This window comes from Sus scrofa, chromosome 6 (assembly GCF_054392235.1).
Source record: "Sus scrofa isolate SSC_HxYL_T2T_F1_AM1 chromosome 6, Sscrofa_HxYL_maternal_Yorkshire_Landrace_v2.0, whole genome shotgun sequence".
Lineage (NCBI taxonomy): Eukaryota > Metazoa > Chordata > Mammalia > Artiodactyla > Suidae > Sus > Sus scrofa.
The window spans coordinates 139,824,251-139,841,477 of record NC_139388.1 but is presented as its reverse complement, the minus strand read 5'-3'; the positions used below and the strand labels follow the sequence as shown (position 1 = coordinate 139,841,477).

At 37.7% G+C, this 17,227-nt stretch overlaps 1 protein-coding gene across 8 annotated transcripts in view; it reads left to right on the top strand.

Annotated features, from left to right (window-relative positions):
• The window catches only part of NEXN (nexilin F-actin binding protein), a 64,114-nt gene that overhangs the window by 30,063 nt on the left and 16,824 nt on the right, over window positions 1–17,227 (top strand). Inside the window, exons 2-10 of one of the 8 annotated variants that reach the window (XM_021096439.2) lie at window positions 921–999; window positions 2,740–2,931; window positions 3,136–3,211; window positions 3,297–3,445; window positions 7,499–7,540; window positions 8,847–9,044; window positions 9,141–9,317; window positions 9,933–10,121; window positions 14,344–14,541. In XM_021096439.2, coding sequence (XP_020952098.1) covers window positions 973–999; window positions 2,740–2,931; window positions 3,136–3,211; window positions 3,297–3,445; window positions 7,499–7,540; window positions 8,847–9,044; window positions 9,141–9,317; window positions 9,933–10,121; window positions 14,344–14,541 — 1,248 coding nt within the window. In that variant the 5' untranslated portion in view covers window positions 921–972. Of the gene's footprint in view, window positions 1–920; window positions 1,000–2,739; window positions 2,932–3,135; window positions 3,212–3,296; window positions 3,446–7,498; window positions 7,541–8,846; window positions 9,045–9,140; window positions 9,318–9,932; window positions 10,122–14,343; window positions 14,542–17,227 lie in introns of those variants that run through there. The other 7 variants (XM_084964657.1, XM_021096443.2, XM_021096442.2 and 4 more) reach the window with 7 other exon arrangements.

The following is a 17,227-nucleotide window of genomic DNA, read 5'->3' as shown; positions in this document are numbered from 1 at the left end:
GGGCGGCCAAAAAAAAAAAAAAAAAAGATAAAACTACAATTAAAAGACAGATATTATTTAAATTGATTTTTTTTAAAACACAAGATTCATTTACATGCTGTGTCCAAGAGATATACTTTAACATATAAAGGCATGGATAGATTGAAAGTAAGTGGCTAGAAAATTATATACTATGCAGACTAAACTTAAGAAAGTTGGTGTGACTATTTAATGTAGAATAAGTTCAAGACAATGAGAGAGGAGGGAAATTTCATACTGATGAAAAGGCCATTTCGAAAAGAAAATATTATAAGGGTTCCCTGGTGGCCTAGAGGTTAAGGATCTGGCATTGTCCTGCTATGGTTTGGGTCACTGCTGTGGCACAGGTTCATTCCCTGGCCAGGGAACTTCTTCATGCTGTGGATGTGGCCAAAACCAAAACCAAAAAAAAAAAAACAACTTATAGTCCTAATGTATATATGCATCTTTAAAAATCTGAAATTACATGAAAAAAAAAAGACAGAATTAAGGGAAGATAATTCCACATAGTTGAAGACTGATAGAACTAGGCCCCCCCTATATATATATATATATATATTTTTTTTTTTTTGGTAAAGATATGGAAGACCTAGATAACATGATCAACCACCATGACCTTGTTGATGTTTCTAGAACAATACACCCAATGACTGCAGAATGAATTCTTTGCAAGAGCCCTTGATTCATTCACTAAGCTATTCTGGGCTGTAAACTTATAAGGATCTTTTAACACTGTACCTTGTACTTTGTATACCCTGAATTTTAGGGAAAGGAGCTGAGGGTTATTATACTTGCCTGGATTATGTCATTATTTTTTGAGGGGCAATTAACATGCTATTTCTCTTTACAAAAATACATAGCATATTAGAAAAATTCTTATTCGGTGTTACTATATTTTTCAGGTGCATAAAATTACAAAGCTTCATAATCACCCTACGACCACAGAGCGCAAACATGAATGATATTTCCCAAAAGGCTGAGGTAAGTCTTAAAAATTAAAAAAAAAAAAATGAGGGTGTTGTAGAGTTAACTGCTAAAAGGGCAATTCTATGGCGGAAAGGTTATCTTCAGAAGTTCATAGCAACATAGTGTCGAGATGTAAAACGTAAGAAGAGCTTAAATTCACAGGCTTGTCTCGGACCCAGTATATTTATTCGGATTCTTATCTAGGAAGCATGGCTATTAAATTTTGTGAATAGTAGTGAGATGTGATGGTGGGCATCTTTCGAGACTTTTAATATCTTGATAAATCTTAGAAGTTATTTTTTCAGTATTAAAAAGAAAAACAGATTTGACATATACCCTTAAGAGAAAGAGATAATTCTCGCTTTTTCTTAGAAAAAGGTGAGGATCCTTTTAGCTACTTTTTCTAAAAGCCACAATTAAACCTGTTAAAAAAAATTATTTATATATTTAAATTTTTATCATAGTTGATTTACAATGTTATCTGAATTTCTGCTGTACAGCAAAGTGACCCAGTTATACATATATATTGAAAAAAGTGGAGTTCCCGTCGTGGCACAGTGGTTAACGAATCCGACTAGGAACCATGAGGTTGCGGGTTCGGTCCCTGCCCTTGCTCAGTGGGTTAACGATCCGGCGTTGCCGTGAGCTGTAGTGTAGGTTGCAGACGCGGCTCGGATCCTGCGTTGCTGTGGCTCGGGCGTAGGCCGGTGGCTACAGCTCTGATTCAACCCCTAGCCTGGGAACCTCCATATGCCGCGGGAGCGACCCAAGAAATAGCAAAAAAAGACAAAAAAAAAAAAAAAAAAAAAAAAAGTTATACATTCTTTTTTTCACATTATCTTTTATCACAAGTGAGTAGATATAGTTCCCTGTGCTAGACAGCAGGACCTCATTGCTTATCCACTCCACATGCTATAGTCTGCATCTCCCGCACCTAAACTTAACCTTTTTCTGGTTCTTGGTTGTAGGAGAAAGGCTTTGGTGTTCTGAGGCAATGAAGTTTTATGGGCTGCAGTTTCTTTCAGAGATCAGTGTAGTTTTCAAAAAGATGAAGATAATTTCCTTTCCTGGTTTCAGAATGGAGGAAAATCATTTCTCCAGTCTCCACTTACTAGATCCCTCCCTTGATGGAAAAGCTCATTTGGCATTTGGGAAGTCTCCTCTCTGATACATCCTGTTTGGAATGATGCGGCATTCTTATACATTTTCAATGTGGGTTTCAAGGATAGCAGTAGTAACAACAACTATCGCTGCTCGTGCACAAAGACCTTGGTTCCCCTCAGCCTCAATGAGAAGTAAAGGCCTTCAGCTTTGTTCATATTAGATATGGAAACAAGCAAGAAGGTTGATAGGTGAATTAGGCCGAAGCTTTTTGCTTTGTTTTCAACTTCATCTAATTGATTAACATTAGCCTTGGTGTCTTTTAAGCAAGTGATGTAAAATCGGAATCTTTACTAATGAATTAAGACAGTAAAATACAGATTGTTTTAAATTAGACTCCAGTATTCAATTTTTATATTTCCGAAGCCTTCAGCTTCAGTGGAACGCACCTAGGAAATAGGTCTTTTTTGCGATATATTAATGTAATTTTTACTCTCATGTTTTCTATAATTTCAAAGGTTTCAAATTCATTTCTATATTCTGTTTCTATAAATATTTCTTATATTGCTCATTCTGATCTATCTTTATCTAATTTCTTCCTATCTTGTTTTTTTTTTTTTTTAACTTTCTTCTCTTTGTTTTCTTCTAACGAAGATTCTGCTTTCTTCATCTAAACCTGTACCAAAATCCTATGTGCCAAAACTTGGCAAGGGTGATGTAAAGGATAAGTTTGAAGCCATGCAGAGAGCCAGGGAAGAAAGAAATCAAAGGAGATCTAGAGACGAAAAGCAAAGAAGAAAAGAACAATATATTAGAGAGAGAGAATGGAACAGGAGAAAGCAGGAGGTTATTTTCTTTTCTTTTATTCTCATGCAAATATTTATTTTCACCTTTTAAATTTACATTTTATTTATGATTCGCGTTATCTACATTTCATATTAACTATACTTAAAATATTTTCTGTGTTTAAAAACTAATTTCAAACTCTGCATATAATATGATATAGTCTGAAGTTTGGACATGTTCATATTACTTTATTTAACCATCTAGATTAAAGAAATGCTTGCTTCTGATGAGGAAGAGGTATCTTCTAAAATAGAAAAGGCTTATGTCCCAAAGCTAACAGGTAAGACACTTGAGGGGTAAATGGTCAAGAAAATTGCAAAAAACGAAACATAGCAAAATATCAAAACTATGTCGTATGTTCTTAGGAACTGTTAAAGGTAAATTTGCTGAAATGGAGAAACAAAGACAAGAGGAACAAAGGAAGAGAACAGAGGAGGAACGAAAACGCAGAATTGAGCAGGATATGTTAGAAAAGCGGAAGATTCAGCGTGAATTAGCAAAAAGGGCTGAGCAGGTATACACAAGATATTAAGTTGGTATTTGCTTCAGAAACCAATTATAGAGTAAAACTAACCACTATGTTGCCTAATTAAAATATTTTAATATAACGTGAAAATGACATATTTAGTATCAAACGCATAGGAGGATAAGGACAGAATGTGCCTATTTCCAGGTTGAATACTGAGATGACTTTGTTATATACCATCTTATCATTGTGTCCACATTCTTTACACTGTCCACATTCCTTATTTTTCTTGATACATTAGAGAATTTTATAGAGATGTAAGACAGTTTCCCACATAAAGTATGCTTGTGCCCATGACAAAATGCTAGTCTTTTAATAGTAATCAAAAAATACTCGGTTATTATCAAACGTGAAGGCATAATTAGGACATCATCCTACTCAATAATTTGAAATAAATTAAATCACATTTTATTCAATAATGGTGTTGTGAGCTAGCTTAGCTTTTTTTTTTTTTTTTTTTCAGTTAGGAACAGCAACAGGAGAGGGGAGAACTGTGTAGCAGCCATTTCCTTCATATAGCCATTACTGATGCGCAGAGCCACTGAGGACAAATTAGAAGGATAAAAACATTATTACTGTGATTTTATACAGTCTCTCTTTTTTTTTTTTTGGCCACACCCATGGCATATGGAAGTTCCTGGACCAGGGATTGAATCTGAGCCACAGCAGCGATGCTGCAGCAACACTGGTTTCTTTAACCCACTGTGCTAGGCCGGGGATCAAACCTGTTATGCCTTCACAGCCACCTGAGCCTCTGCAGTTGGATTCTTTTTTTTTTTTTTTTGCTTTTTAGGGTTGCGCCCACAGCATATGGAGGTTCCAAGGCTAGGGGTCAAATCAAAGCTACAGCTGCGGGCCTATGCCACAGCCATAGCAACTCAGGATCCGAACCACGTCTGTGACCTACACCACAGCTTAGGACAACACCAGATCTTTAACCCACTGAACGAGGCCAGGGATGGAACCCACAACCTCATGGTTCCTAGTTGGATTCGTTTCCACTGCACCACAACGGGAACTCCTGCAGTTGGATTCTTAACCCACTGTGTCACAGCAGGAACTCCTTTATATAGTCTCTCTCTCTCTTTTTAAAGTTTTATTGAAGTATAGTTGATCTACAATGTCGTGATAAATTTTGGTATAGTCTCTTAATGAACTTAGAATTCCCATATATTTTAGTTCAGTGCATGAGAGCTAAGAGGCTGGTAAGTATTTTAAAATACTCAAGAGTCTTGGCATTCTCTTGTGATGTAGCAGTTTAAGGATCCAGCAGTGTCACTGAAGCAGTTTGGGTGGCTGCTCTGGAGCGGGTTTGATCTCTGGCCCAGGAATTTCCACATACCACAGGAGTGGCCAAAACAGCAGCAACAACAACATACCCTCCAGAATCTGGTCTAATTTCCAGAAAAGGCTATTCTCTCAAAATCGTCAGTGATTAAAATGATATAGAAACTTGAAATTCTCAGTTCTAATTACATTTTATTAAGTAAAGGACTAGTCAATTCACAAAAAACTTCTTTAATATATTGATATTTGTTTCATATTATATGTGGTCTGTAGTCATAGAGTTGAACAAAATGACAGAAGCCAGTTATATATGCTTATATACCTGTACGATCAAAAGAGATGATCAGTGTATTGAACTTAATGAGACAATAATGGTGTTTGTATCCTAGAATTTTTAATAATATTGTGTGAGTTAATAAAGGCAAATCGCATAGTTCAGTGCCTGGTACAAAGTCATTGGGCTGTAAATAAATGTTTCACTTGAATAACAGTGCATATAGAAAAAATGTCATGAAACCATTTTAGTTTCTCTTCTTCTCTCATCAATATTTTAACTATCCTAACATAGTCTTCACAGTATATTGTGTCTTTCATAACCATTTTTTTTTTCTTTTTGCCTTTTCTAGGGCCACACCCGTGGCATATGGAGGTTCCCAGGCTAGGGGTCTAATCAGAGCTGCAGCTGCCAACCTACACCACAGCCACAGCAATGTGGGATCTGAGCCACGTCTGCGACCTACGCCACAGCTCACAGCAACGCCGGCTCCTTAACCCACTGAGCAAGGCCAGGAATCAAACCCGCAACCTCATGGTTCCCAGTCGGATTCATTAACCACTGCGCCATGATGGGAACTCCTCATAACCATTTTTATTGTGAGATTGTTCTTGACTCTTTTTTGCCTGTTCTTTTAAGCGCTTTAAGTCTATTTGCTATGCTTTTTTTAGTCTCTTCTACCTTTCTGAAAAAAAGTGACAAAGAAGGCAAAGCATATTCCATGTCGAAGAAGTTTATTTACCCTGACTTTGCAGATAACCCCCTGCTGTGGCACAAATGTCCATTTATATGGTGGCCGATAATATCATATGCCAGATGAATTATAGAGAAGAATTGTAATTTGCTATATTTTATTATTTTGTACGTCTTTATCTGAAGAAAGGATGGTGTATTTTACCTCTGCAACCTCCAGTTATGGAAGATTAGTACTCATTTTGAAATGAAATTTCAGTCTATGGCCATACCACCCTGAACGCGACCGATCTCATCTGAAATGAAATTTTACAAAGGAATACAATTATAATAAATATTTTAGGTTATATATTATAAATATAAAATATATCACTTTAAATAATTCTATTTATAATACAAATTGTAAAATAAAGAACAAAATGTGTAATTAAAATAAATGATGTTTGGAGTTCCCCCTGTGGCACAACGAGATGGGCAGTGTCTCTGGAGCACTGGGACAACATTAGACTAAGTGAGGCGCTAACTACTTCCAGGTCTTTCACTGGTATTAAAAGTCAAATTAAAACAATAAACCTGAATTTTTACTTTCTAACTTCTCCCATTTTCCTATTGCTTATGTTTCCTTTTCCTGAGATCTCAAACACTATTTTATTTAAATCATCTTTCTGTCATTTCTCACTTCGTATGTACATTAGCCTGCCCTTCAAGCTAACCTAGTGATTTTTCTTTTGAGTAATGGCCAAATTGAGCGCCCTTCTTTTGAATGATGGCCTGTCCTACCTAGGTCTGGTCATAATATAAACAATTATGACTGCCAGCATTATTTTCACTTCTAAACTCGCCATGTGAAAACCTATACATTTCACTGTACCTTATTATTGTGTCAGTTGTATTTTTGCCATATATTTTTATTGTTAAATATATGATAATTGATTGCTAATAATAGGTTTTCCTTTTGCTGTGGCAGAGACAGAGAATGGAGAACTCTTTCTGTATTTCAGTTTAACTTGCTTATTTCAATTTATAACTGCTGGTTGTAAGCTCACAGCCAGGTTGTAAGAGTTTGGTCCATTATTCAAATTGCAGAATTACAAAGGTAGGCTTTATTTTAATTTTTCTTATTATGTTGTTCCCTAGATATTGATATTGGTATCAAAATGCAAAAAATGGAGTTCCCTTGTGGTGCAGTGGGTTTTGGATCCAGTGTTGTCACTGCAGCAGCGCAGTTGCTGCTGTGGCGTGGGTTTGATCCCTGGCCCGGGAACTTCAACATGCCACAGGCACAGCCAAAAAACCCCCAGAAAAACAAAAAAATTTGAAAAATTAACAATAAGGTTTAATTTCTTTCTTTTATTTATTTACTTTTTTTCTTTTTAGGGCTGCACCCTCTGCATATGGAAGTTCCTAGGCTAGAGGTCAAATCAGAGCTATAGCTGCCAGCCTACACTACAGCCACAGCAACGCCAGATCTGAGCTTCGTCTGCAACCTACACCACAGCACACAGCCACACTGGACCCTTAACCCACTGAGCAAAGCCAGGGATCGAACCCATATCATGGATACTAGCTGGATTCATTTTCACTGTGCCACAACAGGAACTCCCAAGGTTTAATATCTATTTAAAAGGAGATACTTGGCTAATTTGGAGCAAAATTCAAAGACTTCCAAAATTCTAAATTTTGAAAATGTACCATAAATCACAACTAAATTACTTTTCAGTTGTATGTTTAAAAGGAAAAAGCAGAGATCTGATGTAATATAATGATATGAAATTCTCATTCAATAGATTGAGGACATAAACAATACGGGAACTGAATCAGCATCAGAGGTAAACGGACATTTCCTTTAATGAAACATTCACCTAAAATTATCTGATTCACAAATAATCTTTCAATTAAAAAATTAAAAGAGTTTTATTCTTTTTATTATAAATATAGCAACCACAACAAAAAGGACAGAAACGCAAGATCATACTTTTGTACTTTCAAACACTATAGCTTAGTGTTTTTAAAGAAAAGTATGTTTTTGTTTTCATGGTTAGATTAGAAACATAAGTCTGTTTGAGATACTCTGCCAAAACAATATCTTTCTTGAACTGTTACTTAATAGTTGAGATTGTTGAAAGCTAACACTTGAAAAAGGCAGTTTTCTTTTCATCGTTTTTCTTCTTTCCTCAGAGTTCCTGATTGTTTTTGGTTGTCACAAATTAGCAGAGAGTGCAGTATCATTGCCATATAAAGGAATGTTCAACAACCACAAAAATTTTAGTTATCCCTTTCAAGAGATAACTAAATTAAAGATCAATCAACTTGATGGTGTGTCTAAAACTACAACCACATAAATTGGAAGCAGTTTAATTTTAGGGGCCTGTTATAATTTACCTTTTTTTTTAAAAAAAAAAGTTCAGAGGCAATAATAGATGATGTAAAATAAAATGAATTTTAAAAACAAATTTAACGAGTTCTCTTGTGGTGTAGCGGGTTAAGGGTCTAGCATTATCATTGCAGTGGCTTGGGTCACTGCTATGGCACAGGTTCAGTCCCTGGCCTGGGAATTTTCATATGCCATGGATGCAGCCCCCTCCTAAAAAAGTTCAAGAATATTTGCATAGGACCACATACCAAGGAGTTTTCTCTATACTATAAATGTTTTCTAAATTACTTGGAATTACTAAGGCTTTTTCCTTACTACATGTTCATGTTATGAACTGTTTTGAAACTTACATGGAGAGAGAAATCATGTGCAGAGACCTTTCTTGCATGTTTAAACTGAATCCACCCACCATCAAATTGATTCAGTGTATGCTCACATGCACATTGTCTTTTGTGGGATGAGTGCACAGATAGCTAAATTCAGATAATGTCACACAGTTTTATTCAAACAGCTGTATTAACATCACCTTCGAGGAAAAAAAAAAATGCTTCTTGAACCTTGTCAGCAATGGATTTCCATAAGACTAACTCATACAACGAATTCAGAGAAAGAGCTATTTAATAGAAATACGTAAAAACTATAAAGTGTTGTTCTTCATAACATTGATGGCAATGTAATGAAATCCGCCAATGATGGAAAAGCCCCTGAAACCTAAATTTTGATTAGGAAGAAATACGCTAACTCTCTGTTTTATCAATTAGGAAGGAGATGATTCACTGCTGGTAACAGTGGTACCTGTCAAATCGCACAAAACATCTGGCAAAATAAAAAAGAATTTCGAAGATCTAGAAAAAGAGCGAGAAGAAAAGGAAAGGGTCAAATATGAAGAAGATAAAAGAATAAGATATGAAGAACAACGTCGATCTCTCAAGGAAGCAAAGTGTCTTTCATTGGTCATGGTAATTTTTTTTTCATAAATATCACGTCAAAGCCATCAGGGTGATTGGCAGCATTTCCTTTTGTGATTAACAGACAGGTTTTCATTGTTTTCTTAGGATGATGAACTGGAAAACGAGGCAAAAAAAGAATCATTTTCTCCTGGAAAATTGAAACTGACTTTTGAAGAATTGGAAAGACAGAGACAAGAAAACCGAAGGAAGCAAGCTGAGGAGGAGGCAAGAAAACGTTTAGAAGAAGAGAGGCGGGGTTTTGAAGAAGCAAGGAGGCAAATGGTAAAACAGACTTCAGTATATGTAACATTTATACATGTGATATCATAATACATAATTATATTCTGATACGTATGATATGATTTGATTTGTTTGAGAAGTTTTATTAAATTTTAGTACATCTTTGGAATTTTTCCAAATTTGATTTTGTAATCAATAAAATGTTATAAAAGAAGGGGATTTTGATCAAGTATATTAGAGGAAAAGAACCATAAGAACCATTTCTTTTTCTTCTTTTTCTTTCTTTTTCTTTTGTTTTTTTTTTTTTTTTTTTGCTTTTTAGGGCTGTACCTGCGACATACGGAAATTTCCAGGCTAGGGGTCTAATTGGAACTACAGCTGCCAGGCTACTCCACAGCCACAGCAACATGGGATCCACGCCACATCTGTAACCTACACCAGAGCTCATGGCAATGCCGGATCCTTAACCCACTGAGCGAGGCCAGGGATCAAACCTGTGTCATGGATACTAGTTGGATTTGTTACCACTGCACCACAAAGGGAACTCTGGAAAGAACCATTTCTGTGTGAGGGGGCTGAATCTGTGCCTTTTGATTGGTAATTCATTCTTGTCTTTGATGACTCTCAATTCGTAGTAATGAGTTGTTTCTTGGTTAGGTAAATGAAGAGGAAGAAAACCAAGACACAGAAAATATTTTTAAAGCGTACCGCCCTGGTAAACTCAAACTCAGCTTTGAAGAAATAGAAAGACAGAGGAGAGAAGACGAAAAAAGGAAAGCAGAAGAAGAAGCCAGAAGAAGAATAGAGGAAGAAAAGAAGGCATTTGCTGAAGCAAGGAGAAGCATGGTAAGATGCAATGTAGCTGGAGAAGGCCAGTAGGATTCAGCTTTTTTGAGTGTAAGAGAAATTATTCAACTTTGAGGAATACCCTATTATTTCTGGAATTTGTGCCAAAAGTAGGGATGGCATATACATTTTAAAGTCTCCCATGGCATAATACCATTTATTTATTTATTATTTATTTTGCTTTTTAGGACTGTACTCATGGCACATGGAGGTTCCCAGGCTGGGGGTCAAATTGGAACTACAGCTGCTGGCCTATACCGCAGCCACAGCAACACCAGATCCGAGCCGTGTCTGCGACCTACACCACAGCTCATGGCAACACTGGATCCTTAACCCACTGATTGAGGTCAGGGATTGAACCCGTGTCTTCATGGATACTAGTCGGATTCGTTTGCGCTGCACCACAGCAGGAACTCCAACACCAGATATTTAAAGGTGTTTGTTTCAGTGCAGTGTTGAGAAGTTTCTGATTAAATTGCTATGCCTAGCATAAGGAATGTATATAAACTTCCTTCTCGTGGAAGGTATGTTTTCCAGAAATAAGTATCTAAACAAGGGGAGAAAGTGTTCCTACCCCCCTTTGCCTTCCTTCCTCTCCATTTTCCCTTTCCACATTTCCTACTCCCATCCCTCATTCCTTCCTTCCTTTCCTTCTTTCTTTCCAGCCTCCATCCTATGTGGGATATATTAAATGACCAGAGCCATTTAATCACAATTATCTAACTCACCAGAATGCTTATCATCGCTCTGGAATTGCTGCCAAACTTAACTCTCTCACAAAGTTGTACTTCTTATGTCATTTTAGTGTTTGTAAAATGTATAGTTAGACAACAAGCTTTATTTTTAAGTGAGTCAGCATGTGAATGCTGCATCCCCTTCCTGAAACATTTTAATTGGCGTCAGAGATGTCTTGACCTAGTTTTCTTCCTATGTCTGGATGAGCTTCAGACACATATATTTGGTGTCATCACACACCAAGATGCTCAAATCAGAAACTTGAAAGTCTTAAACATTTCCCCCTCTTATTCATGCCTCACACCCAGTCATTCATTAAGTCTCATTTCCTATGTTACTCTCAAACTTGGTCACTTTCCCCCCATTTCCCATCACCACTACATAATTGCAGTTCACTGTTATCCTTTGCTCTGGGTTAACTCCTGATTCACTTGCTTTCTTGCCTATTATACATTCTTCTCTGTAAAGCCAGGAGTGGTCTTTCTTTAAAAAAAAAGAAAAGGAAATTTGATTATGTTACTATTTTGCTAAAAAAAAATTCCACTCCCCTTAAGCAAAAATCCAAACACTAAAATTTTAAAACAAATTTCTTTATAATCTTGCCCTACTATTTTCTCCAGTTTCATTTCTTCCTTAATCTGCCATGTTCCCAATATAATACATTTCTTTCCATTTCTACAAAATGCTCTGCTGTCATCTCTGGAACTTCATAAATGCTCTATTAAACATGTCCTTTTCTCCTTTCCCTATGCTCTGCACCTTCTGTTCACATATTTCATTTCCTCTGGGAGCCTTTCCTGATAAAACAAGTTCCAGAAAGTTGTTCTTTTCATGCATTATTTTTTTTTCCTTTTCTTTTTTTCTTTTTAGGGCTGCACCCGCAGCATATGGAAGTTCCCAAACTGGGGGTTGAATCGGAGCTATGGCTGCTGGCCTACACCACAGCCACAGCAATGACAGATCCAAGGCGTGTCTGTGACCTACACCACAGCTCACAACAACCCTGGATCCTTAACCCACTGATTGAGGCCAGGGATCAAACTTGCATCCTCATGGGTACTAGTTGGGTTCGTTGTCACTGAGCCACAACGGGAACTCCCCTTTCATGCATTCTTATAGCATTTAGTGCTTTCCTGCCAGAGCGCTGATGCTTTGTTGTTGCTTATACGGCTGTCTTCTCACTCAGTGAGGCTGAGACTGCATCAAGCATGTGGTACAGTGCATTCTAGCATAACAGACTTCCTATAAATGTGGAATAAGTAATATTAAAACTATCTTACGTCTATTATTAGGTAATCCTTGATTCATGAATGGTTTCTATGTAGACACCCTACAAACATTGTGAAAGCACTTAATTTTTGGAGAACAAACTGGTTCAGAAGTGGTAGGTCAGAGATGTAGCTGTGAAGATGAAGAAGTCTAGTCCTAGGGGCAGATTTTTCAGCCACATCTGCCTTTTTACCATGATTACTAGTGAAAAAAAGTGCAGGGAAGGAAAACTGCATTAAACCAAAACTCTAGTTTCCTAGAGACATTTCTGTATCAGGAAAGGGAAGAAAAAAATTTTCCTTTCATTTATGTTGTTTTCTTATCTAGGGCCAAGTATCTTCATTTCATATTATAGCTCAGTTATTTTTTTATAGCTCAGTTAAAGCACATATTAATAATTTTTTGGCAATCTGTGGAGTGTAAGACCGTATAAATATTATTTTTGAGTTGAACTGGTCTTGTGGTAAAGCCTGTCATATGTAAAACTTGGAACAAATAATTACCCTTCGCTCTCTTATTCCCCTATGTCTAGTTCAACCACAAGAATGCAATTCAGGTGAGAAGTTTATGTATGTACTTTCAGGGGAAAGAATTAGGTAATTGCTTTTCATGGTAAAATGTATTCCAAGTCAGCAATTTAAAAGCAGAGTTTCTATTTGCAATGTAGAGATTGCCTGTATACAGGGAATGATACTATAATAATAAAACTGAAAGTTGGGAGCTTACCATGGTGTCAGGCACACTGAAAAATGTTTCCAAATTTTAATCTATTCTCGACAACTTTGTGAAAGTTGTCACAGATAGGGAAACTCAGATTTAGAGAGGCTATGTACCTTGCCCATGGTCACAATTAGATGGCAGTTAGACATGTTATTCACGAAATTACAAAAAGGTAGTCTAAAGAGTTATTTATAATTTTATTAGAAAGACAAAGTTTTGAATCTCACCTTTTTCATATAATATTTGTGTTGACTTCATTGGGTTATAGATTAAGTCAGTCGATACAAGTAGAGTTTGAAGTTCCCACTGTGGCTCAGCGTAATGAACTTGACTAGTATCCACAAGGAGGTGGGTTTGATCCCTGGCCTTGCTCAGTGGGTTAAGGATCCGGCATTGCTGTGAGCTGTGGTGTAGATCAAGGATGGACTCGGATCCTGCATTGCTGTGGCTGTGGCATAGGCGGGCAGCTGCAGCTTCAATACAACCCCTAGCCTGGGAATTTCCATATGCCTCAGCCAAAAAAAAAGATTTCTCAGGAGTTCCTACTGTGGCCCAGTGGGTAAAGGATCTGGCATTATCTTTGCAGTGGCGCAGGTTCAATCCCTGGACCAGCACAGAGAGTTTAGGATCCTGCATTGTTGTGAGCTATGGCATAGGTTGCAGCTGTGGCTTGGACTTAGTCCCTGGACCAGGAACTTCCATATGCCGTGGATGCGGGCCTGAAAAAAAAAAAAGTTTTCTCAGTATTAGAATATCTTAATGCCTAATTCAGGTTACTTATAGTGTAAAGCCAAAATATTTATTTTTGTGTTCATTGGAATGGAGGCTAGATGGTCACTATTTTCTCTGTACCTACAAAATATTTAGTCTTATGTTTTCCTTTTTTTTTTCTTTTTTTTTCTTTTTTTTTTTTTTTATGGATGCACTCATGGCAAATGGAAGTTCCCAGGCCAGGGACTGAATCCTTGAATCTGAGCGACAGCTGTGGCAATGCTGAATCCTTTAACCCACTGTGCTGGGCCAGGGATTGAAGCTGTGCCTCTGTAGCAGCCTGAGCCACTGCAGTTATTGATTGATTGATTTTTATTTTATTTTTTTATGGCTGCACCGTGGCAAATGGAAGTTCCCAGGCTAGGGATCAAATTACATCTACAGCTGCCAGCCTACACCACAGCCACAAGCAATGCCAGATCTGAGCCGAGCCTGCAGCCTACATTGCAGCTCACAGCAAGGCCAGATCCTTTAACTCACTGAGCAAGGCCAGGGGTCGAACCCACATCTTCATGGATACATGGATACAGTTGGATTCTTAACCCACTGTGCCACAGCAAGAATTTCCAGTCTTGTGCTTTCTAATAATCCCTCCTTGTTTGTTGTTTTATACTTTTAAAGAGAATTTTTGGTTTTTAGTTCCATGTGAAAGCTTTCTATTCAAGAAATATTCCCTTTTTAGTATGTATAATTCTGGCAGGAGTGGTAACAGAATTATTTTAAACAGGCAGTAGATGATGACTCCCCAGAGATGTATAAAACAATCTCTCAAGAATCTCTTACACCGGGAAAACTGGAAATTAATTTTGAAGAATTATTAAAACAAAAAATGGAAGAAGAAAGACGACGAACAGAGGAGGAACGGAAGCATAAGTTAGAGATGGAAAAACAGGAATTTGAACAACTGAGACAAGAAATGGGAGAGGTAAGACTTTTAAAGATATCCAGTGATATTCTACAAATTTTATTCATCTAAATATTTCACATGCATTACCTTATAGTAACTTTCTAAGTATTATTATTCACATGAAGGACACTCCTATGAGGCACTTGGTACAAGTATCAGCATAATTTAATGTGCAGCCTGCTGTGACTCTACTCCCCTTCTTATTTTTGTTTTTTTTTTTTGTTTTTTTTAGGGCCACACCCACGGCACATGGAGGTTCCCAGGCTAGGGGTTGAATTGGAACTTCAGCTGCTGGCCTATATTGCAGCCACAGCAACTCGGGATCTGAGCCACATCTGCGACCTACACCACAGCTCACAGCAATGCCAGATTCTTAACCCACTGAGCGAGGCCAGGGATCGAACCTGCGTCCTCATGGATACTGGTCGGGTTTGTTAACTCCTGCGCCAAGACAGGAACTCCTTCTTTTTGATAGTTTGAAAAATAGATAAGATTCCAAGTGACTGAGGTATCACTATAGTAGTTAAGTAAATATTTCTTTCTGTATACCTCAAAATTGAGTGTAATTACATCATGATTGAAAACTGTCATTCTAGAGTATTTATACTTACCTTCCTTGGAGCAGGATTAAACTGATAATCAAAAAAAGGAAAAACTATAGCAGTACCATGGACACTGATAGGAACATAAGTTTGGCAAGTCTTTGAATCACGTTACAGGCATACTTCATTTTATTGTGCTTCACGGTATTGTACTTTGCAGATACTGCATTTTTTACAAATTGAAATCCTGCATGGAACAAGTCTGTTCCAACAGCATATGCTCACTTTGTGTCTCTGTGTCACTCTTTGGTAATTTGCACAATATTTTAAACTTTTTCATTATTATATTTGTTACGGTGTTCTGTGACCATTGTCTTTTTGCCTTTTCTAGGGCCGCTCCCGTGGCACATGGAGGTTCCCAGGCTAGGGGTCCATTTGGAGCTGCAGCTGCCAGCCTACACCAGAGCCACAGCAGTGAGGGATCTGAGCCATGTCTTCGACCTACACTGCAACTCACGGCAACGCCAGATCCTTAATCCACTGAGCAAGGCCAGGGATCGAATCCGCAACCTCATGGTTCCTATTTGGATTCGTTAACCACTGAGCCATGACGGGAACTCCAATGTGATCATTGATCTTTGATGTTACTACTGTAGTTGTTTTGGGGCACCACAGACTGCAGTTAATTTCACTGTACAAGATGGTGAACTTAATGTAAATGTTGTATAAGTTCTTTTAAAATTATTTTATTTTATTTTTATTATTATAGTTGACTTACAGTATTCTGTCAATTTCTGCTGTAAGGCAAAGTGACCCAGTCATATACACATATACTCTTTTCTCAGATTATCTTCCATCATGTTCTATCACAAGTGATTGGATGTAGTTCCCTGTGACATACAGCAGGACTCCATCTAAATGTAATAGTTTGCATCTACTAACCCCCAAATCCCAGTTCATCCCATTCCCTCCCTCTTCCCCTTGGCAACCACAAATCTGCTCTCCATGTCTGTGAGTCTGTTTCAGCTCTGTAGATGGATTCATCTGTGCCGTATTTTAGATTCCACATTTAAGTGAAATCATATGGAATTTGTCTTTCTCTTTCTGACTTACCTCACTTAGTATGAGAATCTCTAGTTGCATTCATGTTGCTGCAAATAGTATTATTTTGTTCCTTTTTATGGCTGAGTAGTATTCCATTGTGTATATATACCACATTTTTTTTTTTTTTTAAATCTTTTTAGGGAAGCATCCATGGCATATGGAAGTTCCCAGGCTAGGGGTGGAATTGGAGCTGTGGCTGCCGGCCTACACCACAGCCACAGCAACACGGGATCTGAGCCATGTCTGTGACCTACACCACAGCTCATGGCAACACCAGATCTTTAACCCACTGAGCAAGGCCAGGGATTGAATATGAATTCTCCTGGATACTAGTTAGGATGATTACCACTGAGCCACAATGGGAATTCCTGTACCACGTCTTCTTAATCCATTTATCTTTTGATGGACATTTAGGTTATTTCCATGTCTTAGCTATTGTACATAGTGCTTGCAATGAACATAGGGGTCCATGAATCTTTTGTATCTTTTTGAATGAACATTTTGTCCGGATATATGATATGCCAAGGAGTGGGATTGCTGGGTCATATGGCATTTCTTTCTTCCTTTCTCTTTCTGTCTTTCTTTCTGTCTTTTTAGGGCTGCACCCACAGCATATGGAGGTTCCCAGGCTAGGGGTCTAATGGGAGCTTTAGGTGCTGGCCTATGCCACGGCCACAGCAACACCAGATCTGAGCTGCGCCTGTGACCTACACCACAGCCCACAGCAACGTCGGATCCTTAACTCACTGAGTGAGGCCAAGGATTGAACCCACAACCTCATGGTTACTAGTTGGATTTGTTTCTGCTGCACCATAATGGGAACTCCTAGTAGTTCTATATTTAGTTTTCTGAGGTACATCCATACTGTTTTCCACAGTGGTTATACCAATTTATATTCCCACCAACAGCATAGGAGGGTTTCCTTTTCTCCACACTCTCTCCAACATTTGTTATTTGTAGTCATATTAATGATAGCCATTCTGACCAGTTTGAAGTGGTACTTCATCGTAGTTTTGATTTGCATTTCTCTAATAATTAGTGATGTTGAGTATTTTTTC